Here is a 17987-nt window from a genome sequence, read left to right as displayed (position 1 = left end):
GAAAAGGGGTATATAAGAGTATTACTCTTTCCATCATCACATCCAGTAATGTGAGAACAAGTATAATGTAGAGGCAGAATGACCAGAAAGTACCCAATACAATTCCTACTTCTTGCCCATGTGTGCTAGTAAAACTGTGGTCTCAGCCCATGTCTGCAATCTGGGTAATCTGAAGTGCTATATGGCTCATGGCTGGTATCCTGTTGTGTAGCTCCATTGGTGCAAGAGGAATGATATCACTGGACAAATGGTCACTAATTAAAGGGCTCCTGCTTTCATATATTTCATATCATAGTATACACAAATTTCATGCAAGGCGTCGAGTTGCACACAATCTGAAATTGAAGAAGGAGTACTTTAATTACTGGAAATCAGTCACTACTGATAATGTCACTTCCATTGTGCTGGCATAGCTACGCAGCAGGATTTTGGCCAATATGTGTTATCAGTTGGTATGCTTTACCTTGTTCTCTATTTTTTCTTTTATCCTGTATGCTAACTTTAAAGGAGGTCTAAAGTAATTTTAAATCTTAAAAACCCTATCAGCATTCTAATCCTTCCCCAGAAATTATTTTTTTTAATTTAAAAATTCTGAAATAAAAAAGGCAATTATAAAAGGCTGGACTACTCTGGTATACTGGCAGCAGGCACAGATTATTATCTGGAAATAACTTTTTTTTAGGTTCTCTCCAAAGTAGCACTAAAGCAGGACCCCAGGCTGCTGGTTTGAATCTCCATAGTCCTAAGAGCCTTCCAAACTGGCTGATACAAGCCCACAATGACTTTTTGTGTTTTTCCTTATCAATGAAGTTGGGAGCAAACATAGTGTTGTGCTCGGCACGTTTGCTTCCCCAGAGGGCCTTCAAGGGTGCATGTGGAGCCAGAAGCACTCTGGAAAACTCAATATGCTGAGAGCAATGGGAGCCTCACTCTATGGTGCATCCAATCTGTTTTTTTCATCTGAAAAGTCAAAAAAGAATACGGTGGGGGGGGGGGAGATAGGCTGCTGCCTGGAAAGACTTAAGCCATGAATTGGGAGAAGTGACTGTGGAAGGGAAAAAGAACAACAAGTGAGATTATGTTGGGAGTCCAGAAACTGTAAGGAGAGAGAAAGAGAGGAACTCTGCACCAAATATCACCAGGATTCAGGAGGATGATACTTACTCACTCACTCACTCACTCACTCACTCACTTACTTACTTACTTACTGCTATGTAGTTTGGATCGACTGGTATAGCCATGAAAGATATAAGAACAAAAGCAGAAAGGAATGGGTAGGAAAGAGGAGAAAAATAACTAGCCTTTCAGGAGGGTCAGAGATTGGAAAGTTACTGTTTAAAGGGACTGAGGATGCATCCTGTCAAAATGTGTCCCAGAGAAGTTTGGCAATGTTAACTGAAGTTCAGTAATTTCATTACGTTATACATTAAGATTGATCCTCGATTGCAATTATTTTTAAAACAAAAAGCAAAGCAAAAGTTTTAAAACAAAACTAAATTTAGAATTGATAAGAGAATGCCATGATGCTTTGGGGGGGGGGGGCCCTCTTTGAATTATGTCTTAAATGTTTAATGTTCCCTGTTTTTCTTTCTTTTTGTGTGTTCTTCTCTCACAGAAAGTTGTTCCTTGCTTAACAAAATGAAGGAAGAGATTGATCTGCAGCTACGAGTTAAATTAGCCTGCGAGCAAGGAGTAGATTATGGTAATGGCTATCTAGATTGCAAAATCCTGTAAATGAGCCAGTGACAATATTTGATGTATAATAGTTAACATACTTACCAAAAGCTAGTCCTTGGGGGTTAGTGCTTCAAATTTCTTCCCAGCAAATTTGGCTGGCTGTCTCCCTGCAGTTTCCCCTTGGTGATCTCCTACTATAAGCATATCCATAGTACCCTTTTCTATGGCCAGGATACTGCAGCTAGTTGTGCCTATCAGGTTTCAGATGTACCACTACAGCTCATATGTCCCACAGTTGTGAGTTTACGTGCCATCAGGTTGCATCCATCTTACAGTGATTCTAATAAGGTTTTCAGGGTATGTGAGATATTTATGAAGTAGATTTATGAGTGTCACTCCTCCCATATGAGTTTATATGGCTGAGCAGTGATTTGAACCCAGGTCTCCTGAGTTCTTGCCCATCACTCTATCCACTACACCCCAGTGGCTCTTAGAAATGGATTTGGATAAATGAGCATCCTCTGGATTTATCGGTACTAAAATACACTATGCAACCCATACAGAAACTTCAGCAGCAGTAAAAATTAATAATAAGAAGAAGAACTGTAGAGCTGGAAGGGATCCTATGGATCATCCCTATTAAGCCAGCACAATGGGGAATCGAACTCCCAACCTCTGCCTAAACCACTGAGCTATCCAGCAGTTCAACTCTCCCCCTCGGTTCAGGAGGTGAGGTCTTCATGACGAAAAGCACGCAAGCATTTTAACTTTTCTCTGTGTTTGCTCTCAAGTGTACAAAACCAAGCTGATTCGAATCGAAGAGGACAATGGTTATGACAACTACTTCATGGAAGTCGTGGAAGTTATTAAAGCAGGTAAGGATACGGGTTTTGAAGGAAACTACATCCTGGATACCACAGAAGTTTGAAAGGATACATTAGTCTCTAGGTCACTGATTTTTAGTTTTATATTCTACAAAAGGAGTGAGAAAACTTTGATCCTCCGGGTGTTTGAGCTATCTCTCTTAAAATGGCTTACCACTGGCTGTGCTAGATGGGGTTTCTGGAAGCTAAAATCCAAAACTGCACAGATCCCTGGGGAACTAACTATCGTTTTCCCCTTTGCTCCTCCTCCATAAATCATGTGAGATATTGCTGTTTGTCATCATTGAAGCCCAATGCACATTTATCTTATTGAGCATGAGTTTGTTGCCTTTCAAAACACCACCAGCAGATATAAACTTTGGGTTTTATCCAGTGTGTCATTCTGTTGGCAGAAGGTTTTTTGATGCAGTCGAAGTTCTAGTCCAGATCCAATTCAGCATTACTGTGTGGCTACACTAGGTTGCCTCCCCCTTGCTCCTGGCCCAGCAGTTGCCTGTTGTTTTTGCTGCCCAGCTGGTCTCCTACTTTGCAGAAGCACCAGCCTCTCTAAGGGACCAGTGTGTCTTTAAGCGGGACTTGGATTCAACAATATGCTGATCACTTTGGGCAGCTGGCACTTCTGTTAAGGTGGATACCAGCTGAGCAATGATGACAACAAACGTATGCCATCAGTGGAGAGGAGGAGAAACAGCAGGTAGGGGAAGGCATGGAAACCACATGGTTGTTCCTTGCATGAGTTTGCAAAAGGTTATACACATTCATACAGCCAGAAATGTCTTTACACTGTAGGATCAAGGCCTCTGTCAGACAGTGGGGGTACTCACGTTTTACTATTCTCTCTCTCCAGTCGCTTCCTTTAAATCTGGTCAAGAGAGTTGGGTGTATGTTTGGAGTATCATGGGGTGAAGGAGGCAGGGAGTGACAAGAAATGGGCTCAAATGTTCTTCCACTAATGGAAACATTCTCTAGATTGAAGAGCCTCCCATCAATAGGAAGATGCTATGAAACACAGCTTTCATTTACAACTTGTAAAACTATGCTGTAAATGGACATATGTTTTGTACTGACTAGATTTAGTTTCAGCCAGATATGAAGCATCTGGAAATTGTTATTGCTTCATAAGTGAATGATGATTTGAGATTTTCTTTTAAAAAAAAAAATACCAAAGAAAGAAATACTGCTCTGGGAACTGGAAGAGAGCCACTTCAGGATATTGGCAAATTAAATGCTTCCTTGGCTCTGTGAAGGGGCTAAGCAAGTTTTTAAGAAAAGTTGTGCCTATTAGAGCAGCACAGACACACTGCAACACATTTAAAATAAAATAAAAGACTGGTCAAAAATCTGTTCAGTTTGGCTATGGGTAGGCTTACAACCGGAACTTTAAGAGAAAAGCCAACAAAAATACCCCGTCATTGCACCCTCCTGTCTTCTCCCACTTCCAGGAAGACATTTTCCTTTGGGCTTTTATTTTCTTTTCTTAAAACTAATGCAGAGAATCTCAACGTCCATTGGCAAAGGGAGAGTGGGCTGAGGTGGACCAAATAGAGTTGCTCAAGGTTCTTATATCATTTTGGAGGCGAGGACTGCGTCAAATGGCATACTGGGCCTCCTAGCACCCCTGTTTAGCCCGCTCCAGCTCACTCCAAAGACACCATAGAGACAAGCCCTTGGAGGTGCCAAAAGTACAAGCTGGCTTGCCTTTGAAGCTCATGTTTTTCATGCCAATGTAACAAGTGTCGACATACAGTAACTTGATTATTCTAAGTAAATAAATCTGTATGCATCCTAGGAGAGTTGAGGCAAAATCACACCTATACAAGGTTCTCCTGTTTTTTCCCCCACTGATTCTCTCCCCCCCCCATATTTTCTTTTATCAGCTACTAAACAGGTCAGCCCATTATATGGCCGAATGCAAACATTTTGTAATGTTTTGTCTGATTCCTTTAGGAACTGACCCAAATCCAGCAGCCAGTCCTCGCAAGTTTATTAGTCAGATGAAATGCAGAGAATCCCTCCACCTGCAGGAGAACAAGGACTATCTGATCTGGGGTCTCAGCACTGATATGTGGCCAACAAAGGATACGTATGTATTTCATTCCATTGACTTATAGGGTGGATAGATTGTTTTTCCTTGGTTGGTTCCCTAGATGGCCTAACAACGAGTGCCAAAATGGCATGAAGAGTTGCAGTCCAGCTCTGAAAACCGCAACCATCAGCCAAGAAAACAAAAAACATAAAACTAAGTTGCTTGTAGGATTCCTGGCTGCCTAGTGAGGTATTCTGCATTAAAGCTCCATTTAAAAGCCAGTTTATTCTTCTCAGCCAGGCTCTTCAAAAGTGACTGTTCCTAGATTCTAGCCTCCTAATTGAAAGGCTCCTTCTCGTTTCGCATTCCAACTTTATTTAGGGTGGCTTGAACCCACAGTTGCCTCGTGTGACAAACTTGAAATGTTTTATAGTCTCTGGTGCTGCTTGGATCAGAAGTGTGCTGTGACCCATCAGAATAGCTTTTTCTTCCCTTTGGTTTGTCTCTTCATATTAAGATGAGAATAGCTTAGCTTAGCATGCCTAGAGTGTTATCAGCTAATAACTGTAGTCTCTAAAGTTGGGAAGCAAAAAAAAAGTGATATGATCCACAATTCATGGAAACGATGCAAGAATTTGAAGGTATATTATGATTTTGTAAATGATTCTGAGCCAACATTTAAATCCATATTATTTAACAGTTTCTTAAACATTTTTACTTGGGATTCAACCCTATTGAAATCAGTGGGTTTTAATTCTGATTAAACCTGCACAGGAATGCAAAGTATGGCTTTGTATTTCAAATAAGTTTGCTTCAGCCACAATCTTGTTTTGGGAATCACCCCAACCCTGAACCTTTCAAATAAAATGAAGCTGCATGGGGAACAATCCGTAAAAATGTACATTTCTCTGCAGCTCAAGGGAAAAGCCTGTCTGGCCAGCAGAGGGTCTGACGGATGCCTCTTATCTACTCTCCCCTCCCCACAGAGTGGGAATATTGCTTTACTCATTGGTAGCCTTGGCAAATAGGAAGGCAAGAGGGGGTAGAGAATGTCTTTTTACCTTTAGTCACTGATGGGAGATATTGCAGGGATTACAACACACCTCACTCACCTTCCTAACAGGTGTCTGGACGTGCAAATTAGTGGATTTCTTTCATACACACACATCCTCTGTCTAACTGGATGGGAACAGTACACAAGAGGACTTTCACTGTGTGTGGAAAGTGAAATTGTCCACCTGGGAGTGGGCAGGGCCACAGGACCAGAGGATTGTCAAGAATCCCCACTGTCACACCTTGTCTAATCTGCCAGATTGATCCTGGAACAGTTTGTCCCAGGGACCCCGAAGAGATCTCTCCTTTCTGATACGCTTTCAGTTGATGTCTACTGTAATGTTGCCCTCACCTGGTTGTAAAGAAACCTATCGTAGTTTGTGTGTATGTGTGTAGCTATTTTGAATTTCTCTAAATTCAAAAAAGACCTCAAACATTTCATAGAAAAACAAAACATTGTTTCTTCCAATTCTCTTCCCATTGTAAGAAATTCGCATCATTTATCCAAAGTACAATGAAAACAAAGGTGGCAGTTTGATGAGGTTGGAATATGAATTCTGTGAAACATGGTTGTAGTCAATTCAGTCCAACCCTAGAAGGTGCCTTCACAGCACCTGTTTGATCAGTTTGCCTGTAAAACAAAGATACAAATCTCCCTCCTCTCTCTTTTCCAGTGTCAACTACTTGATCAGCAAGGATACCTGGATCGAGAGATGGCCAGATGATGATGAATGTCAAGAGGAAGAATTCCAGAACCTGTGTGAGGACCTCCTCCAGTTTTCCAGAACACTGACCATTTTGGGCTGCCAGAGCTAATGGTGAAAACATCATCTGCAATGAGTTACTCACATCATGTGAGCTTTTGATCCATCGCTTGGAAGTTATCCTTTTTCCTGAAGCTCTAGCTTCCTGTATCTTTTGATAATCTGTTTTGTTCTCCAAATGGTTTATAATAAAGAGCTGATTTCTTACTTGGGTGTTGTGTTAATTGTTAAGTTCACATTTTAATATTTTAATATGGTGTTTGGTGGGTTTTTTAAAACTGGTTGAGTGGCTGCTGTATCAACATAGGAGAACTTGAAGTTTCATAGAACAGGGCCTTGACCCAAGGATTATGAAATCTAAAATTTGGCACAAGGGAAGAACAAGACAGGAGGAAAACCTAAAAAGGGATTGGTTCTGTTCTGCACACTTAGTAATAAGCTTTCAACTCCCTAAATCAATTAGGTTTTCATCTGAATGCAAGCTGAGCAAATTCCTTCAATGACAAGGCTTAGCTTTCTATAGTAAGGAGACTTTGCTTCCTCCAATCACAAGACTTATGGAAGTGATGTCAGCTGATCCTGAACAAACCAAGTGAAACATATCTAATTGGGGGTGGAGCCTGTAGACTCAGATACAACCGGGACTCAAAATGTCAGACTGTTCTGAGCCCAGAGGCCGAATCCTCAAAGCTAAGTTTTCTTAATTTGGGGGTTAAAAAGGGGCGGGGCAGGGAGTATCTTATAAACAGGGACGTATTATAAATGGAAAAATACGGTATGTTCAGTGCAAGAATGACATGAGTGACTTTTGTTGTGGTCACTGTTTCTACAATATTCACAAAAAGTCTCAGCAAAAGTGAATGTCTTTTCCCTTTGTGAAGCAAAATATGTATAGGCAGCAAGCACAGAAGGATTGGTTGCTTGTTCAAAAGGATGCAAAAGTATACCGGATGCTTGTGAAGTCTTTGTAAGGTAGCTGTACAATTTGTACAGTATAATTTGAATAAAGCTCATTATGGCAAATACAAAACCTATCATTGAGATCAAAAGAAAATTCCTTCCTGTCTCACAGGCAAAGGGTAGATGGAGAAAATCATGGTTCCTTGTTCTTGCATGACAGAACCTCCTCCCCCCTCCCCACATGTGAGAAGAGGAGAAAGATTTACAGCCCTAAGTGGGACTTTCCCTTCTTCCCTTCCAAGTCAGCTCTAGAGTAAATTTTGGGAGGGCACAGAGCTCTAGAGGAGAGGGAGAAATAGTGGGTTTGTGCCACCAGTGGTGTCTGTTCTAGTGGCTGACAGATACTTGGATATAGTGTAATCATTAGAAAGGCCCTGGAGAAAGCCCTCACATATGTTATGAACTGGGACAGCTTTTTACTTGGTCATACCTACTGTGGGTCATTCTGAAAGAGTCTTCCATAGTGATGTGGCCTGCCTTGGCACTGTGCATTTTACATCAAAGCCTCAAAAACTAGAGAGCATAAGGAGATTTTCATCAAGCAGAACTGAAACTACTTACATAGTTTTGTGCTTATTCTTCATAGGTGTCAAAAAGCACATTCTCTGCTCCAGTTTCTCTCTGCTGGAGGCTGTTTGCCTTTTTCCCTGTGGTTGCCGAGATCCTGTGGGTGGCTAATGGAAGGGGAAATCTTGTGTAAATGACAGCAGAGTCTTTCTCCACTTTTTCTTTCCTTGCAATGACATCAAAGTATGTAGGACCTTATCTAATATTTAACATCCAACTGCTTTCTTATTCTAGCTTACGCCAGTTTAATCGACCTCCATGCTATCCCCCTTCAATCTCAGTTTGGAGGAATCTGTGGCCTCTTCCCTGTCTTTCCCCTGCAGGGAAAGGTGAGAGGCGAGCAAAGTTAGGCAATTGTATCCCCTTGCCCCACTTGTCTTCCTCAGTTTGCCAAGCCGGTTGCTTTCTCAGTCTCTGATAATACATGGTTCCCGCCTCTCACCCCACTTGCATTCCCAAGGATTCACCCTGCCCCATCTGACTTCCCATGAGAGTGGGGCACCACTAGAACCTCCAAGGACTAGGATTCCCCTTTCCTTGCTGTAATGCATCCAATGAACTATCAAAATTGACCAGGGTTCTTCATATTTCACACATAACAATGAAAGTGGATTGAAGTGTGAAGTCTAAAGTTGTGGGGAAATGGGCTTTATTAACTAAAAGAGCCCAATTGGGTTTAAGCCAATTAATTATTTGGAAACCTTCAGGAGCTTTTGAAATACAGCAGTTACAAAGGTAATAAATTCATAAGACACAAAAACATTTGAATCACACTCATCAATCACAAGTCTCTTATGTATATCAGTAAATATTTATATAAGAAAGAAAAATCCTTATATATATGAATTAGCAAATTATACATGTTGTAAATTAAAATCTACAGAGAGCTCTGTCTGAGGAAGTGAACTTGTCCATGAAAGCTCACATAAGAATATATCATATAATAATGGAGTTGAAAGGGACCTATAAAGTTGCTGAGTCCTGCCTAATGGAGGAATCCAAATCAAAGCAGACCAGACAGATGGTTGCCCAATTTTCTCTTGAATGTCTCCAGTGTTGGAGTGTTAGTCTTTAAGGTACCACAACAGTTTTGGCTTTTTTTAATTTTTCTTTTGTTTTTTTCCTCTGAAAATCTGTTTCCAAACTTCATCCGGCAGTCAAAAATTATACTAGAAAGTATGATTTCATATATGAATCAGTTGCACTGAAGAAGTTCATAAAAGTAATTATTTGGCATAATAAATGGACTTTTAGAAAAAATTCCCCTTATTTTTCCAGATCTTGGCTTTCCTTTAGATCAGGATATAGAAATATGCATGAAGGCGGGGTTGTGTACAAAGAATTTAGAAAATATTTGGGGGAACTGTGTCCAAAACACATTTTTTCTTATGCTTGCAAAAACACAAAGGGCTACTTTTAGCTAGAAACAATGTTGAAGATAAATGGGAGAGCAGCACGCAAGAAAATAACTTTTTGGACTATTCCCAGAATCTTCACCCAGCCATGTCATAAACTTGCAATTAACAAATAAGTAATTATCCCATAGGGAGGAGACCATCCTATGTCTACTTGGAACAACAAATGTTCAATTATGTTGTCTAGCACAACTAATACCAACCACCTTAAAATTACAATGAAATGTCACCTAATACTGATGCACTAAGTGCCAACAAGAGCTTGTCAACCAAACCTTTTGCTTTTTTACACAGAATACTGGTAGGTGGAAACAGGTTCTGCACTTAGGAGAGCAATGAGGTAAACTACAGTCTGCATTATTTTTGTTGATTCTTCTCAATGTAAAGAGAAAAAAGGGGTTCCTTTCCCCCCCCTTAATGAAAGCTTAATATTCTGGCGCATCATCTGAGCTGTCCCCAAGACCATCAGGTGGTCTTCGTCTGCCCACTCCCCCCACAGCCTGCTCTGCGGATTCCATTCCAAGCAGCCTCCACATTGTGGTTACAAGTATGAATCAGATCTTTAACTGACAGAGCCTCTAGACTGCAGCTGAAAACCACAGTTCATTAACCAGAGGAAATATTTGAGCAAATACTAATTATAAAATGAAAATGTTCCGGCCAGGAAATTACAACGATAAGTTCTTCCCCCTTCAAGATCTCAATTTGGTGTTAGTGGTGGGTTTTGTTTTTAACCGTGGAACCGTCTCCCTAACGAAATTTGGTTTGTAACAACCCTGCTTTCTTTTCATCACCAGGTTAAGACTTTTCCTTTGTTTGATCAGGCTTTTCAAATACTTTATTTCCAGCCATACCTACATGTTGGTAGTTCTAGCTCCTGATTTGACTGGATTATATCTGACCAGCTCACCCTTACCAGAGTGGGCGGCATGCTGCCTCCAGGAGTCAGTCCATTTAGTCCAGTGGTTGGGGAACAGGGATAAATTACCCCAAATGGGGTAAAAGTGAAAATCCTGGGGGGTAATGAGCAGAGCGCTATCCCCCCTCCCTCCCACCCCCACCCCTGCAGCCAAACCTCAAATTGAAAGCCACCTCTCCCTGTTACTTCCTGATTGCAGCAGGCACTTGTAAATCCTCCATTCGTTCAGAGATTGGCGATAAGCCTGCTTAATTGGCTACAGCTGTGGAATAGCCCTGAGCAATCAATCAATCTGGGGCTTTGAATGACTGCTTCCTCCAGAAATGAATGCAAGCAAGCAGGAGGCGGGAAAGGATCAAGTTAACAAGGGGAAGGAAGGTGCGAGAGACCGAGGGCTTCATCAAGCTTATTTAAATATATGGAGAAAATGGATGGATGGATGGATGGATGGATGGATGGATGGATGGATGGATGGATGGATGGAGGGTGGGTGGATGTGGATGTGTGTGTGTGTGTGTGTGTGTGTGTGAGAGAGAGAGAGAGAGAGAGAGAGAGAGAGAGAGACTGACTATGAAAAAAGGAACAGGCAAGGCTTGAATTAAGGCAGGAACAAAGGGTGGGTGAGGGTGGGTGGATGTGTGTTTGTGTGTGTGTGAGAGAGAGAGAGACTGACTCAAAACTATGAAAAAAGGAACAGGCAAGGCTTGAATTAAGGCGGGAAAAAAGGGTGGCTTCATCAAATACTATATCATTTCCTTCCTTTCAAATCAAGGGGGTAATGTTGGCTTATATAAATTTTTTTTTTGAGGGGTAAAAGGTAAAAAAGTTCCCTGACCCCTGATTTAGGCGTTGCTGACTTTGCCTGCATCTAGTGTGGCCACTGTGAGGCAGGAGGCGAGACAGCAGACTATGGACTTACGGTGCCTCCAAAGGAAACCTCAGAGGAGTCCCTCAAGGGGGTGGAAGAAGAAGATGAACAGCCAGGAAAAGAGGAAAGGGAGGGGGAGGAGATAGAAACAGCAGAGGGAGAAGAGATAAGGAAAGAGGGAACACTGCCCACCAGGCTGGGGATGGATGTGGATACAAGATCCTTGGACTTATAGGTGAGAGAGGTTGAAAGTGCCCAGGGAAGAGGCTGATCATCCGAGAATGACAGTGATTCCCCCCCCCCCCCGAAACTATCAGACTGGGGAGAAGCTGAAGCAGGAGAGCGGAGAAAGGGATTACGTGAGGAGAAAGAGAAGGTAGAGCAGGAGAGGAGAGAAAGGAGCCAATGGCGAGCATGGGAAATGAAGAAGACACCAGAAGTGAAAGGACATGGGAGATATTGGAACCTAGGGAGGGGCCCAAGTGGGAGAATTTCTTGGGAGAGGCATCCGTGCCCTTGATGCCTGTACAGACGGGGGTGACAGTAAAGGAATGATCACCTGCTGAGCTGCCAGGCCCGTAGAACTCTAGTTATGAGCACCCATTTGGTTTAGAAGACTGGAAGCCCTTTCCCACTGCATTGGAGGGAAGAAAGAAAGATTATGTTCAAGTTGATGACAACTGTTCATTCAATAGTTCCAAAATAAATGTTCAACCGTTATAACAGCAAGTGATGTCTGTGTCTGGTGAACTTAATGTCAAAGACAAGGGAAACTAACCAAAGTATCAAGCCATACTCTCACAGCCACATGTTCTCTTTAAGGGTGAACAGCCCTCTGCCAGAGCATAATCCTCCTTAATAAGGTGTTCTCCAATTGAAGGGCAGTCCAGTCCAAGTCCAGTTTAAAGATAAAGAACTACCGGGAAGGAGATCAAAGACTTTGGCGTTGGCCCTCCATACTTAGCAGCACCAGGACCTCAGACTCTACAGGCACACAGGTCACCTGCTCACCATCTTCCCCACTCAGGTAAGACACATTTTAATTCAGGTCTGATTTTGCTTCTCTGCATAAAAGTTTGCATATGCAATTTTATGGAAACCAGCATGATTTTTGTCTTCTCCTTTGGTGAAGTGTTAAGTGGCCAGTGTATCCCACCTGCATCGGATCAGTTAATGCCTCTCCTTCTCTCCCCTCACATGATCATGCAGATCAATAACTGTTTTGCTATCAGGAAAATTAAGAAAGAAACTGAAGGCTTGATTTTTGCTGCACAAGAACAAGCACTCCAAACCAACGTAATGAAAGCCAAAATCCAAGGAATTAGTGCTAACAGCAAATGCCAACTCTGCCAAGAAAAGGATCAAACTGTGCCACATCGCATCTGTAAATGCCCAACAATTGCACAAACGGATTGCAGCTATGTCTGGTGTGTTATGTTCAAGGTGTCTATCAGTTTGGATCTGGAAATCCCACAAGATATTGACTTTATTATTATTATTGAGATGATTTAGCAGTATATCTGGAAAGTGCAAAACCTGAACCAGAGCAAAGATTTCATATAAAACCAGTTTTCCAAGGGATGGCTTTACCAACATTTTTGTTGTACATGTATTTAACATTTTCATTGCATGTAGCTCTTGATTCAACATCTATTAAGGCTCAAATTGTTCATTAGAATATTAATGTAGTGCAAAACCTTTAAAGCCTATTTTCAGAAGAATCATTTCACTGCAAACTATAGCTTTTGCAGAAATGGTTTTCCCCATTTATATATACTGTAGTTCATGTTTCCTTTCACATATAGGTGACCCAAAGCCCTTTAAAAAAGATTTTTAATAACCAAAATAGCACTGAAAAGATGTATCAGTACATAATTTTAGTGCAAAATGTGTTTAAACTGTCAACTGATGTAGCACTAACATTACTCCAGATTCTTTAAAAAGACTGTCAAGAAAAATTGCTGTTATCTTAGTGCATATCATATCCCACTCTGTCTGTCTTGGTCTATGAGCATGTGTACACTGGTCCTTTTGGTGTGAGGTCTAAAACCATTGAGATTGTGGGAAGGAGCAATACACCATTTAGTCTGATCCTTGCATCTAAATGGCATAATGGACCTCAAGTGACCCACTGGCTCCATCTGCTGTAGAATGGACACTTCCCCTGCTCCTCCACAGACATTAACCTATCCTCAATGTTTGCTGAAAACAACAAAACTGCCCCTCAGGTATCCATCTTGCCTTGAGGGGCACAGAATAGATCCTGGATAAGTATTGCACTGATATCTTCTCCCTTTGGAAGTCTGAGGTGGAGAAGCATAAATGATTGGAGCTTACTAGAAAGGAGTAGAAAGGATATTCACTTGCATCCACTCACAGTGAAGTTAAACTGGGGAATCTGAGTCAGTAGTATTCAGTAGTCAGAGTCTTAAGAGTCTGTAAGAGATGTATTTTAAAGGAACTGTCTGAACAAGTTGTAAAAAGATTTTGTTCCTGTGATTTTCTCCTCTGCTGAGTGCTTTTGTGTGCATGTTTAGGTGCTCTAGTGCCTCAGTTCTGGAACCAAATTATTGTGTGTTTTTTTAAAAGATCAAAGTCTTGCTGACTTCGAAAGCTATTTCTAAACTCTTTAAAAAGGGCTTATAATGGTGGCCACACAAAATATTGACACTTTGTGCCTAATTTGGACATTGTCACTTAGGGGTGTACTCACTTTTGTTGCCAGCGGTTTAAACATTAATGTCTGTGTGTTGCGTTATTTTGAGGGGACAGCACATTTACACCGTTATACAAGCTGTATACAGTACTCACTGCTTTACATTATAGCCAAGTGTCATTTCTTCAGTGTTGTCACATGAAAAGATATACTAAAATATTTGTGAAACCTGAGGGGGTGTACTCAATGTCTGCGATATACTGTAGCTTGGACCCAAGCCATTTATGGCTTTGTAGGTTAAAACCAGCACTTTGAATTGTGCCCAGAAACCGATTGGCAGCCAGTAGAGCTGCTGTAACAGGGAAGTTATATGTTCCCTGTAACCAGATCTAATTAACAATCTGGCAATAGTATTTTGGACCCTTTGGACTTTCCGAACACTTTCTAAACATAGGCCCACACAGAACATGTTACAGTAATCCAACTGAGATGTAACTCGGGCATATGTCTCCATGGCCAGATCAGACCTTTCAAGAAACAGGTCCAGCTGATGCACTAGTTCTAACTGTGCACTCCTGGCCATTGCTGACACCTGGGCATCCAGGCTCAGAGGTGAATGCAGGAACACCCCCAAGTTGAGGACCTGTGTTTTCAGAGGGAATGTAACTCCCTCCAGCACAGGCTGCAACCCTATTCCCTGATTTAGTTTTCAACTGACGCAGAGCACCTGTCAAAGTCCAAGATATCACAGGGAGCCTCTCACCAGGGGCAAGGGCACCAGGACCCAGTCCACCATGCAGGGTATTGAGTCCAAAGACACTCACTGTGTAGCTGGTCATGACCAAGCAGAGGCAGGAGCACCAGGTTGGGAGCCAGGTTGCAGGACCAGGAGCACGGAGCCAGAACAAGGCACCAAGATGGAAGAGACCTGCAGAAATAAGCACAGACCAAGGCAGGAGCAGGAACACTGGAGTCCAGATGCAGAGATGCAGGAGACCTACTCAGCCGCTTTTATAAGCCAGGATGGGCAAGGGTCTAGCAGACAAGTGGTAGCCTTCACCGCTCCAAGGACCCTGCCCACATCGTCAGGCTGCAAAAACTGAAACTTATCCATCAACACAGGACAAGCAGGAGCCATAGTTACCTCTACAGGACCTGTATTAACGACAGCATCCAAATCAGAGCAGATCCAAGCAATTTTGCCTGCGAAGTGCTGTGCAAATTTTTCACAGCAAGCTACTGAGCGCTCAGTACTATCTATCTTCCTGTGGGCCACGATACAACAGGTGACTGATCACTTGAAAAAGCTCCACTGGGCGCCTTTGTGCAGGCACAATAGCGGTGGCAAAAAATGGCTTCTTTGCCATGACCACTGCCACAGAATAGGCCTTCCCCTGAGCTCTAGCCCGTGTTCAGTCAGATTCACTCAGAGTTTCCTGCCACTGACGTTTTCTGGCTAGGACCCCTGGGAAATGTAGTCACCAACCTCTGGAAGGCTAAACTTCGCCTAATCTTGCTCTAGAGGGTTTCCCATTAATTCAGATGCCTGTTTACAGGGGAGATATTTGCTGGTGGTATTTATTTATTTATTTATTTATTTATTTATTTATTTATTTATTTATTTATTTATTTATACTCCACCTATCTGGGCTACCAGTCCACTCTAGGCGGCTTCCATACAAAAACAGACAATAAAACACAGATAAATACATGCTGATTCAGTAACAGCTACAATAAAATTTAAAAAAATAGGAAAGTAAGAGAAAGCAAAGAAAAAAATTAAGAGTTGGCTGGAGGGAAGGCCTGAATGAACAACCATGTTTTTAATTGGGTTTTAAAGATGCTCAGCGTAGGGGCCGCACGAATCTCTGGAGGGAGACTGTTCCAGAGGCAAGGAGCCACCGCCGAGAAGGCCCGGTTTCGTGCCTTCTCCTTCCGGGCCTTTCTCGGTGTCAGGCTCCTCAGCCTCACCTCCTGACCCGCGCGGGTGATCCGGGTAGATCCGGATAGTATACATCTCTATCCCATTCATTGTGCGAGGGAACACTTAGAAGCCATTGTGCCAACAGCCCTGGCCATTTCCCTGTTCCAGAGGTCAACAGGGGCTTTAACAAAATCACCTACCGAGACAACAGGGAACTCCCCAAGAGCCATCATGAAATCATTTGGATCCATACGCCTCCCAGGGCAGACCGTCTTAATTGGTCGCCCATCCTTGCAGAGGCTCTGAGTTCCAGTGAGTCTAAAGCCCACCAAATGATGATCTGTCCATGACATAGGAATTACAGAGAGTTCCTCCAAACCCAAATCACCAACAACTACCCCAGTACAGAAAACAACTCTAAAAGTGTATTCTGCAGCACGAGTGGGAGGCAGATACCATTTTGGACAGACCCATGGTTCTCCCAGAAGACATGAAGTCCTGAGCCAGTCCAGACAAAACTGCCTCAGCGTGAAGTCCCCAAGCATAAGCCAAGGAGACTCCAACACCACCTCTGAGAGGCACCAGGCAGTCTGCTGAGGGAAGGAGAAGTTGGAGTTTAGCAACACCTGGGGCTCCTTGACTCATCTCTTTCCGGCCTGCAGGTGTGAAAGAACTCTGCGCATATGGTTCAATTATGATTTTTAAAATATATTTTTTGCTTTTTTTAGAAAAAAAAGCAGTATAATGCTTTTTTAAAAAAAAATGAGCAAAAGAACATTCTGTTGACTGTCATTTTTGGCAACACACGTAAATGGCCCTACCAACATTTGAAAAACAAAAATTGCTATAAAAATTGCTGGACAAGCATTATAGTTCTAATTTAATGACTGGTGGGAAAATAAAACAAAAGAAGGACCTACGGTGGTCCCAGTGCAGAGGTCATCCCTTAAGTGTGTACTGAGCTTCAAAGAGCACCTCGCAGAAACTGAAGGGTCCCTCCTCCTGAAAAAGTGCAAGGTGCGCCGTGGTGTGGAAAGCCAGTTGTGCTGTAAGCTTGGAACAGCAACGGAGCCATGATTAGTAGCATGATTAGTTGGGAGCTGCCCAACTTGTGACTCACTTGAGACCTGGAAAGAAAGAAAACCATTCCAGCAAAAACGTCCCCTAGGTGAGGCCCTTCAGCATTCTTTGCAAAAATACGAAGAAAGCTGCAGAATTTACAATTGTGATTCCTCTTGCTATTCTTGTTTGTTGCTTTTTACCCTTTTTATCCTGTGTGGGGAACCCATTGTACAGAGTTCCCTGCCCCCTCTTTAAGCACAGAGATACAGTGGTATTATGGGATGAAAGCACTGGCTGGAACTCCATTGTTAAACATATGCAGGTCTGGGTCTGGTCTGTGCTTGGATGGGAGATAGCTTAGCAGCAGTCAGCAATCCTGCCTTGAGTTTCAGAGGAGAAAGACGGTGGACAGGTGCAGTTTTGGGGAGACAGTGTGGCTTAGTAGTGTGGCTTAGTGGTAAGAGTGCTGGATGACGTCTTGGGAGATCAGGATATTATTCCCTATTGAGCCACAGAACTTGCTCTGTCTCAGCATGACCTTCCTCAGGAGGTGGCTGTGAGGAAAAAGGGAGTGGGGAAAGAGCCAGATATGATGCTTTGATAGGCTACGGACCTGACCAATAAATAAATAAACTAATAAAAAGGGGAAGGAAAGCTCTCAATAGCAAATTCAAAGGAAACTGTGGCATTTCATACCTCGGAAGGATTTAAAGTTTTCTTTAAATGTTCTCACAGTTCATACCTCATTATTTAAAGATTAGGAAAAAAAACATTTTTAATAAGCATGACATACTTGTAATGTTTCATTTTGCAGCCCTTCGGTTGTTGAGTTCTCTGTAAAAGATTCTGCCCCAAAGGAGAGTGGGACTGAATTCTGTAGATTCATGGGATGTGGAAAGCAAGTTTACTATTTATTTTTCTGCATGTTTTAGCATTCCCCAGAATGTCTGAATGTCTGATCTCTCTCTCTCTCTCTCTCTCTCTCTCTCTCTCTCTCTCTCTCTCTCTCACTTGCCCCTCTGCACCTTCCCACATAAACACCCACTTCACCCTCCCACCTACCTGCAGGAGGAAATGCCACTCTTTCCATGGTCTCTGTGACTCAGTGCCCCCTGACAACTAGCCATCGAGGCCATTCTGGGGGAAAGCAGAAGACCTGGTTTTCCTGCACCTTTTCTCTTCCTGGCAATACATGTGGGAGTGCAAGTCTCC

At 42.5% G+C, this 17987-nt stretch overlaps 2 protein-coding genes across 4 annotated transcripts in view; one reads left to right on the top strand and one right to left on the bottom strand.

Annotated features, from left to right (window-relative positions):
* Positions 1 to 6611, top strand: part of C3 (complement C3) — a 69376-nt gene extending 62765 nt beyond the window's left edge. The window contains exons 37-40 of the mRNA XM_072991547.2: positions 1616 to 1702; positions 2469 to 2552; positions 4509 to 4644; positions 6315 to 6611. Coding sequence (XP_072847648.2) covers positions 1616 to 1702; positions 2469 to 2552; positions 4509 to 4644; positions 6315 to 6456 — 449 coding nt within the window. The 3' untranslated portion in view covers positions 6457 to 6611. The remainder of the gene's footprint in view (positions 1 to 1615; positions 1703 to 2468; positions 2553 to 4508; positions 4645 to 6314) is intronic.
* Positions 1 to 17985, bottom strand: part of LOC144587128 (uncharacterized) — a 48240-nt gene extending 30255 nt beyond the window's left edge. The window contains exons 1-3 of one of the 3 annotated variants that reach the window (XM_078386610.1): positions 17838 to 17985; positions 14614 to 14717; positions 7926 to 8038 (exon numbers count right to left, since the gene is read on the bottom strand). In XM_078386610.1, coding sequence (XP_078242736.1) covers positions 7926 to 8038; positions 14614 to 14717; positions 17838 to 17865 — 245 coding nt within the window. In that variant the 5' untranslated portion in view covers positions 17866 to 17985. Of the gene's footprint in view, positions 1 to 205; positions 336 to 7925; positions 8039 to 11692; positions 11768 to 14613; positions 14718 to 17837 lie in introns of those variants that run through there. The other 2 variants (XR_013542320.1, XR_013542321.1) reach the window with 2 other exon arrangements.
* Between the last annotated feature and the right edge of the window lie 2 nt (positions 17986 to 17987).

This window comes from Pogona vitticeps, chromosome 2, assembly GCF_051106095.1.
Source record: "Pogona vitticeps strain Pit_001003342236 chromosome 2, PviZW2.1, whole genome shotgun sequence".
In the NCBI taxonomy this organism is placed as follows: Eukaryota; Metazoa; Chordata; class Lepidosauria; order Squamata; family Agamidae; genus Pogona; species Pogona vitticeps.
This window is presented reverse-complemented; position numbering and strand designations above follow the sequence as displayed.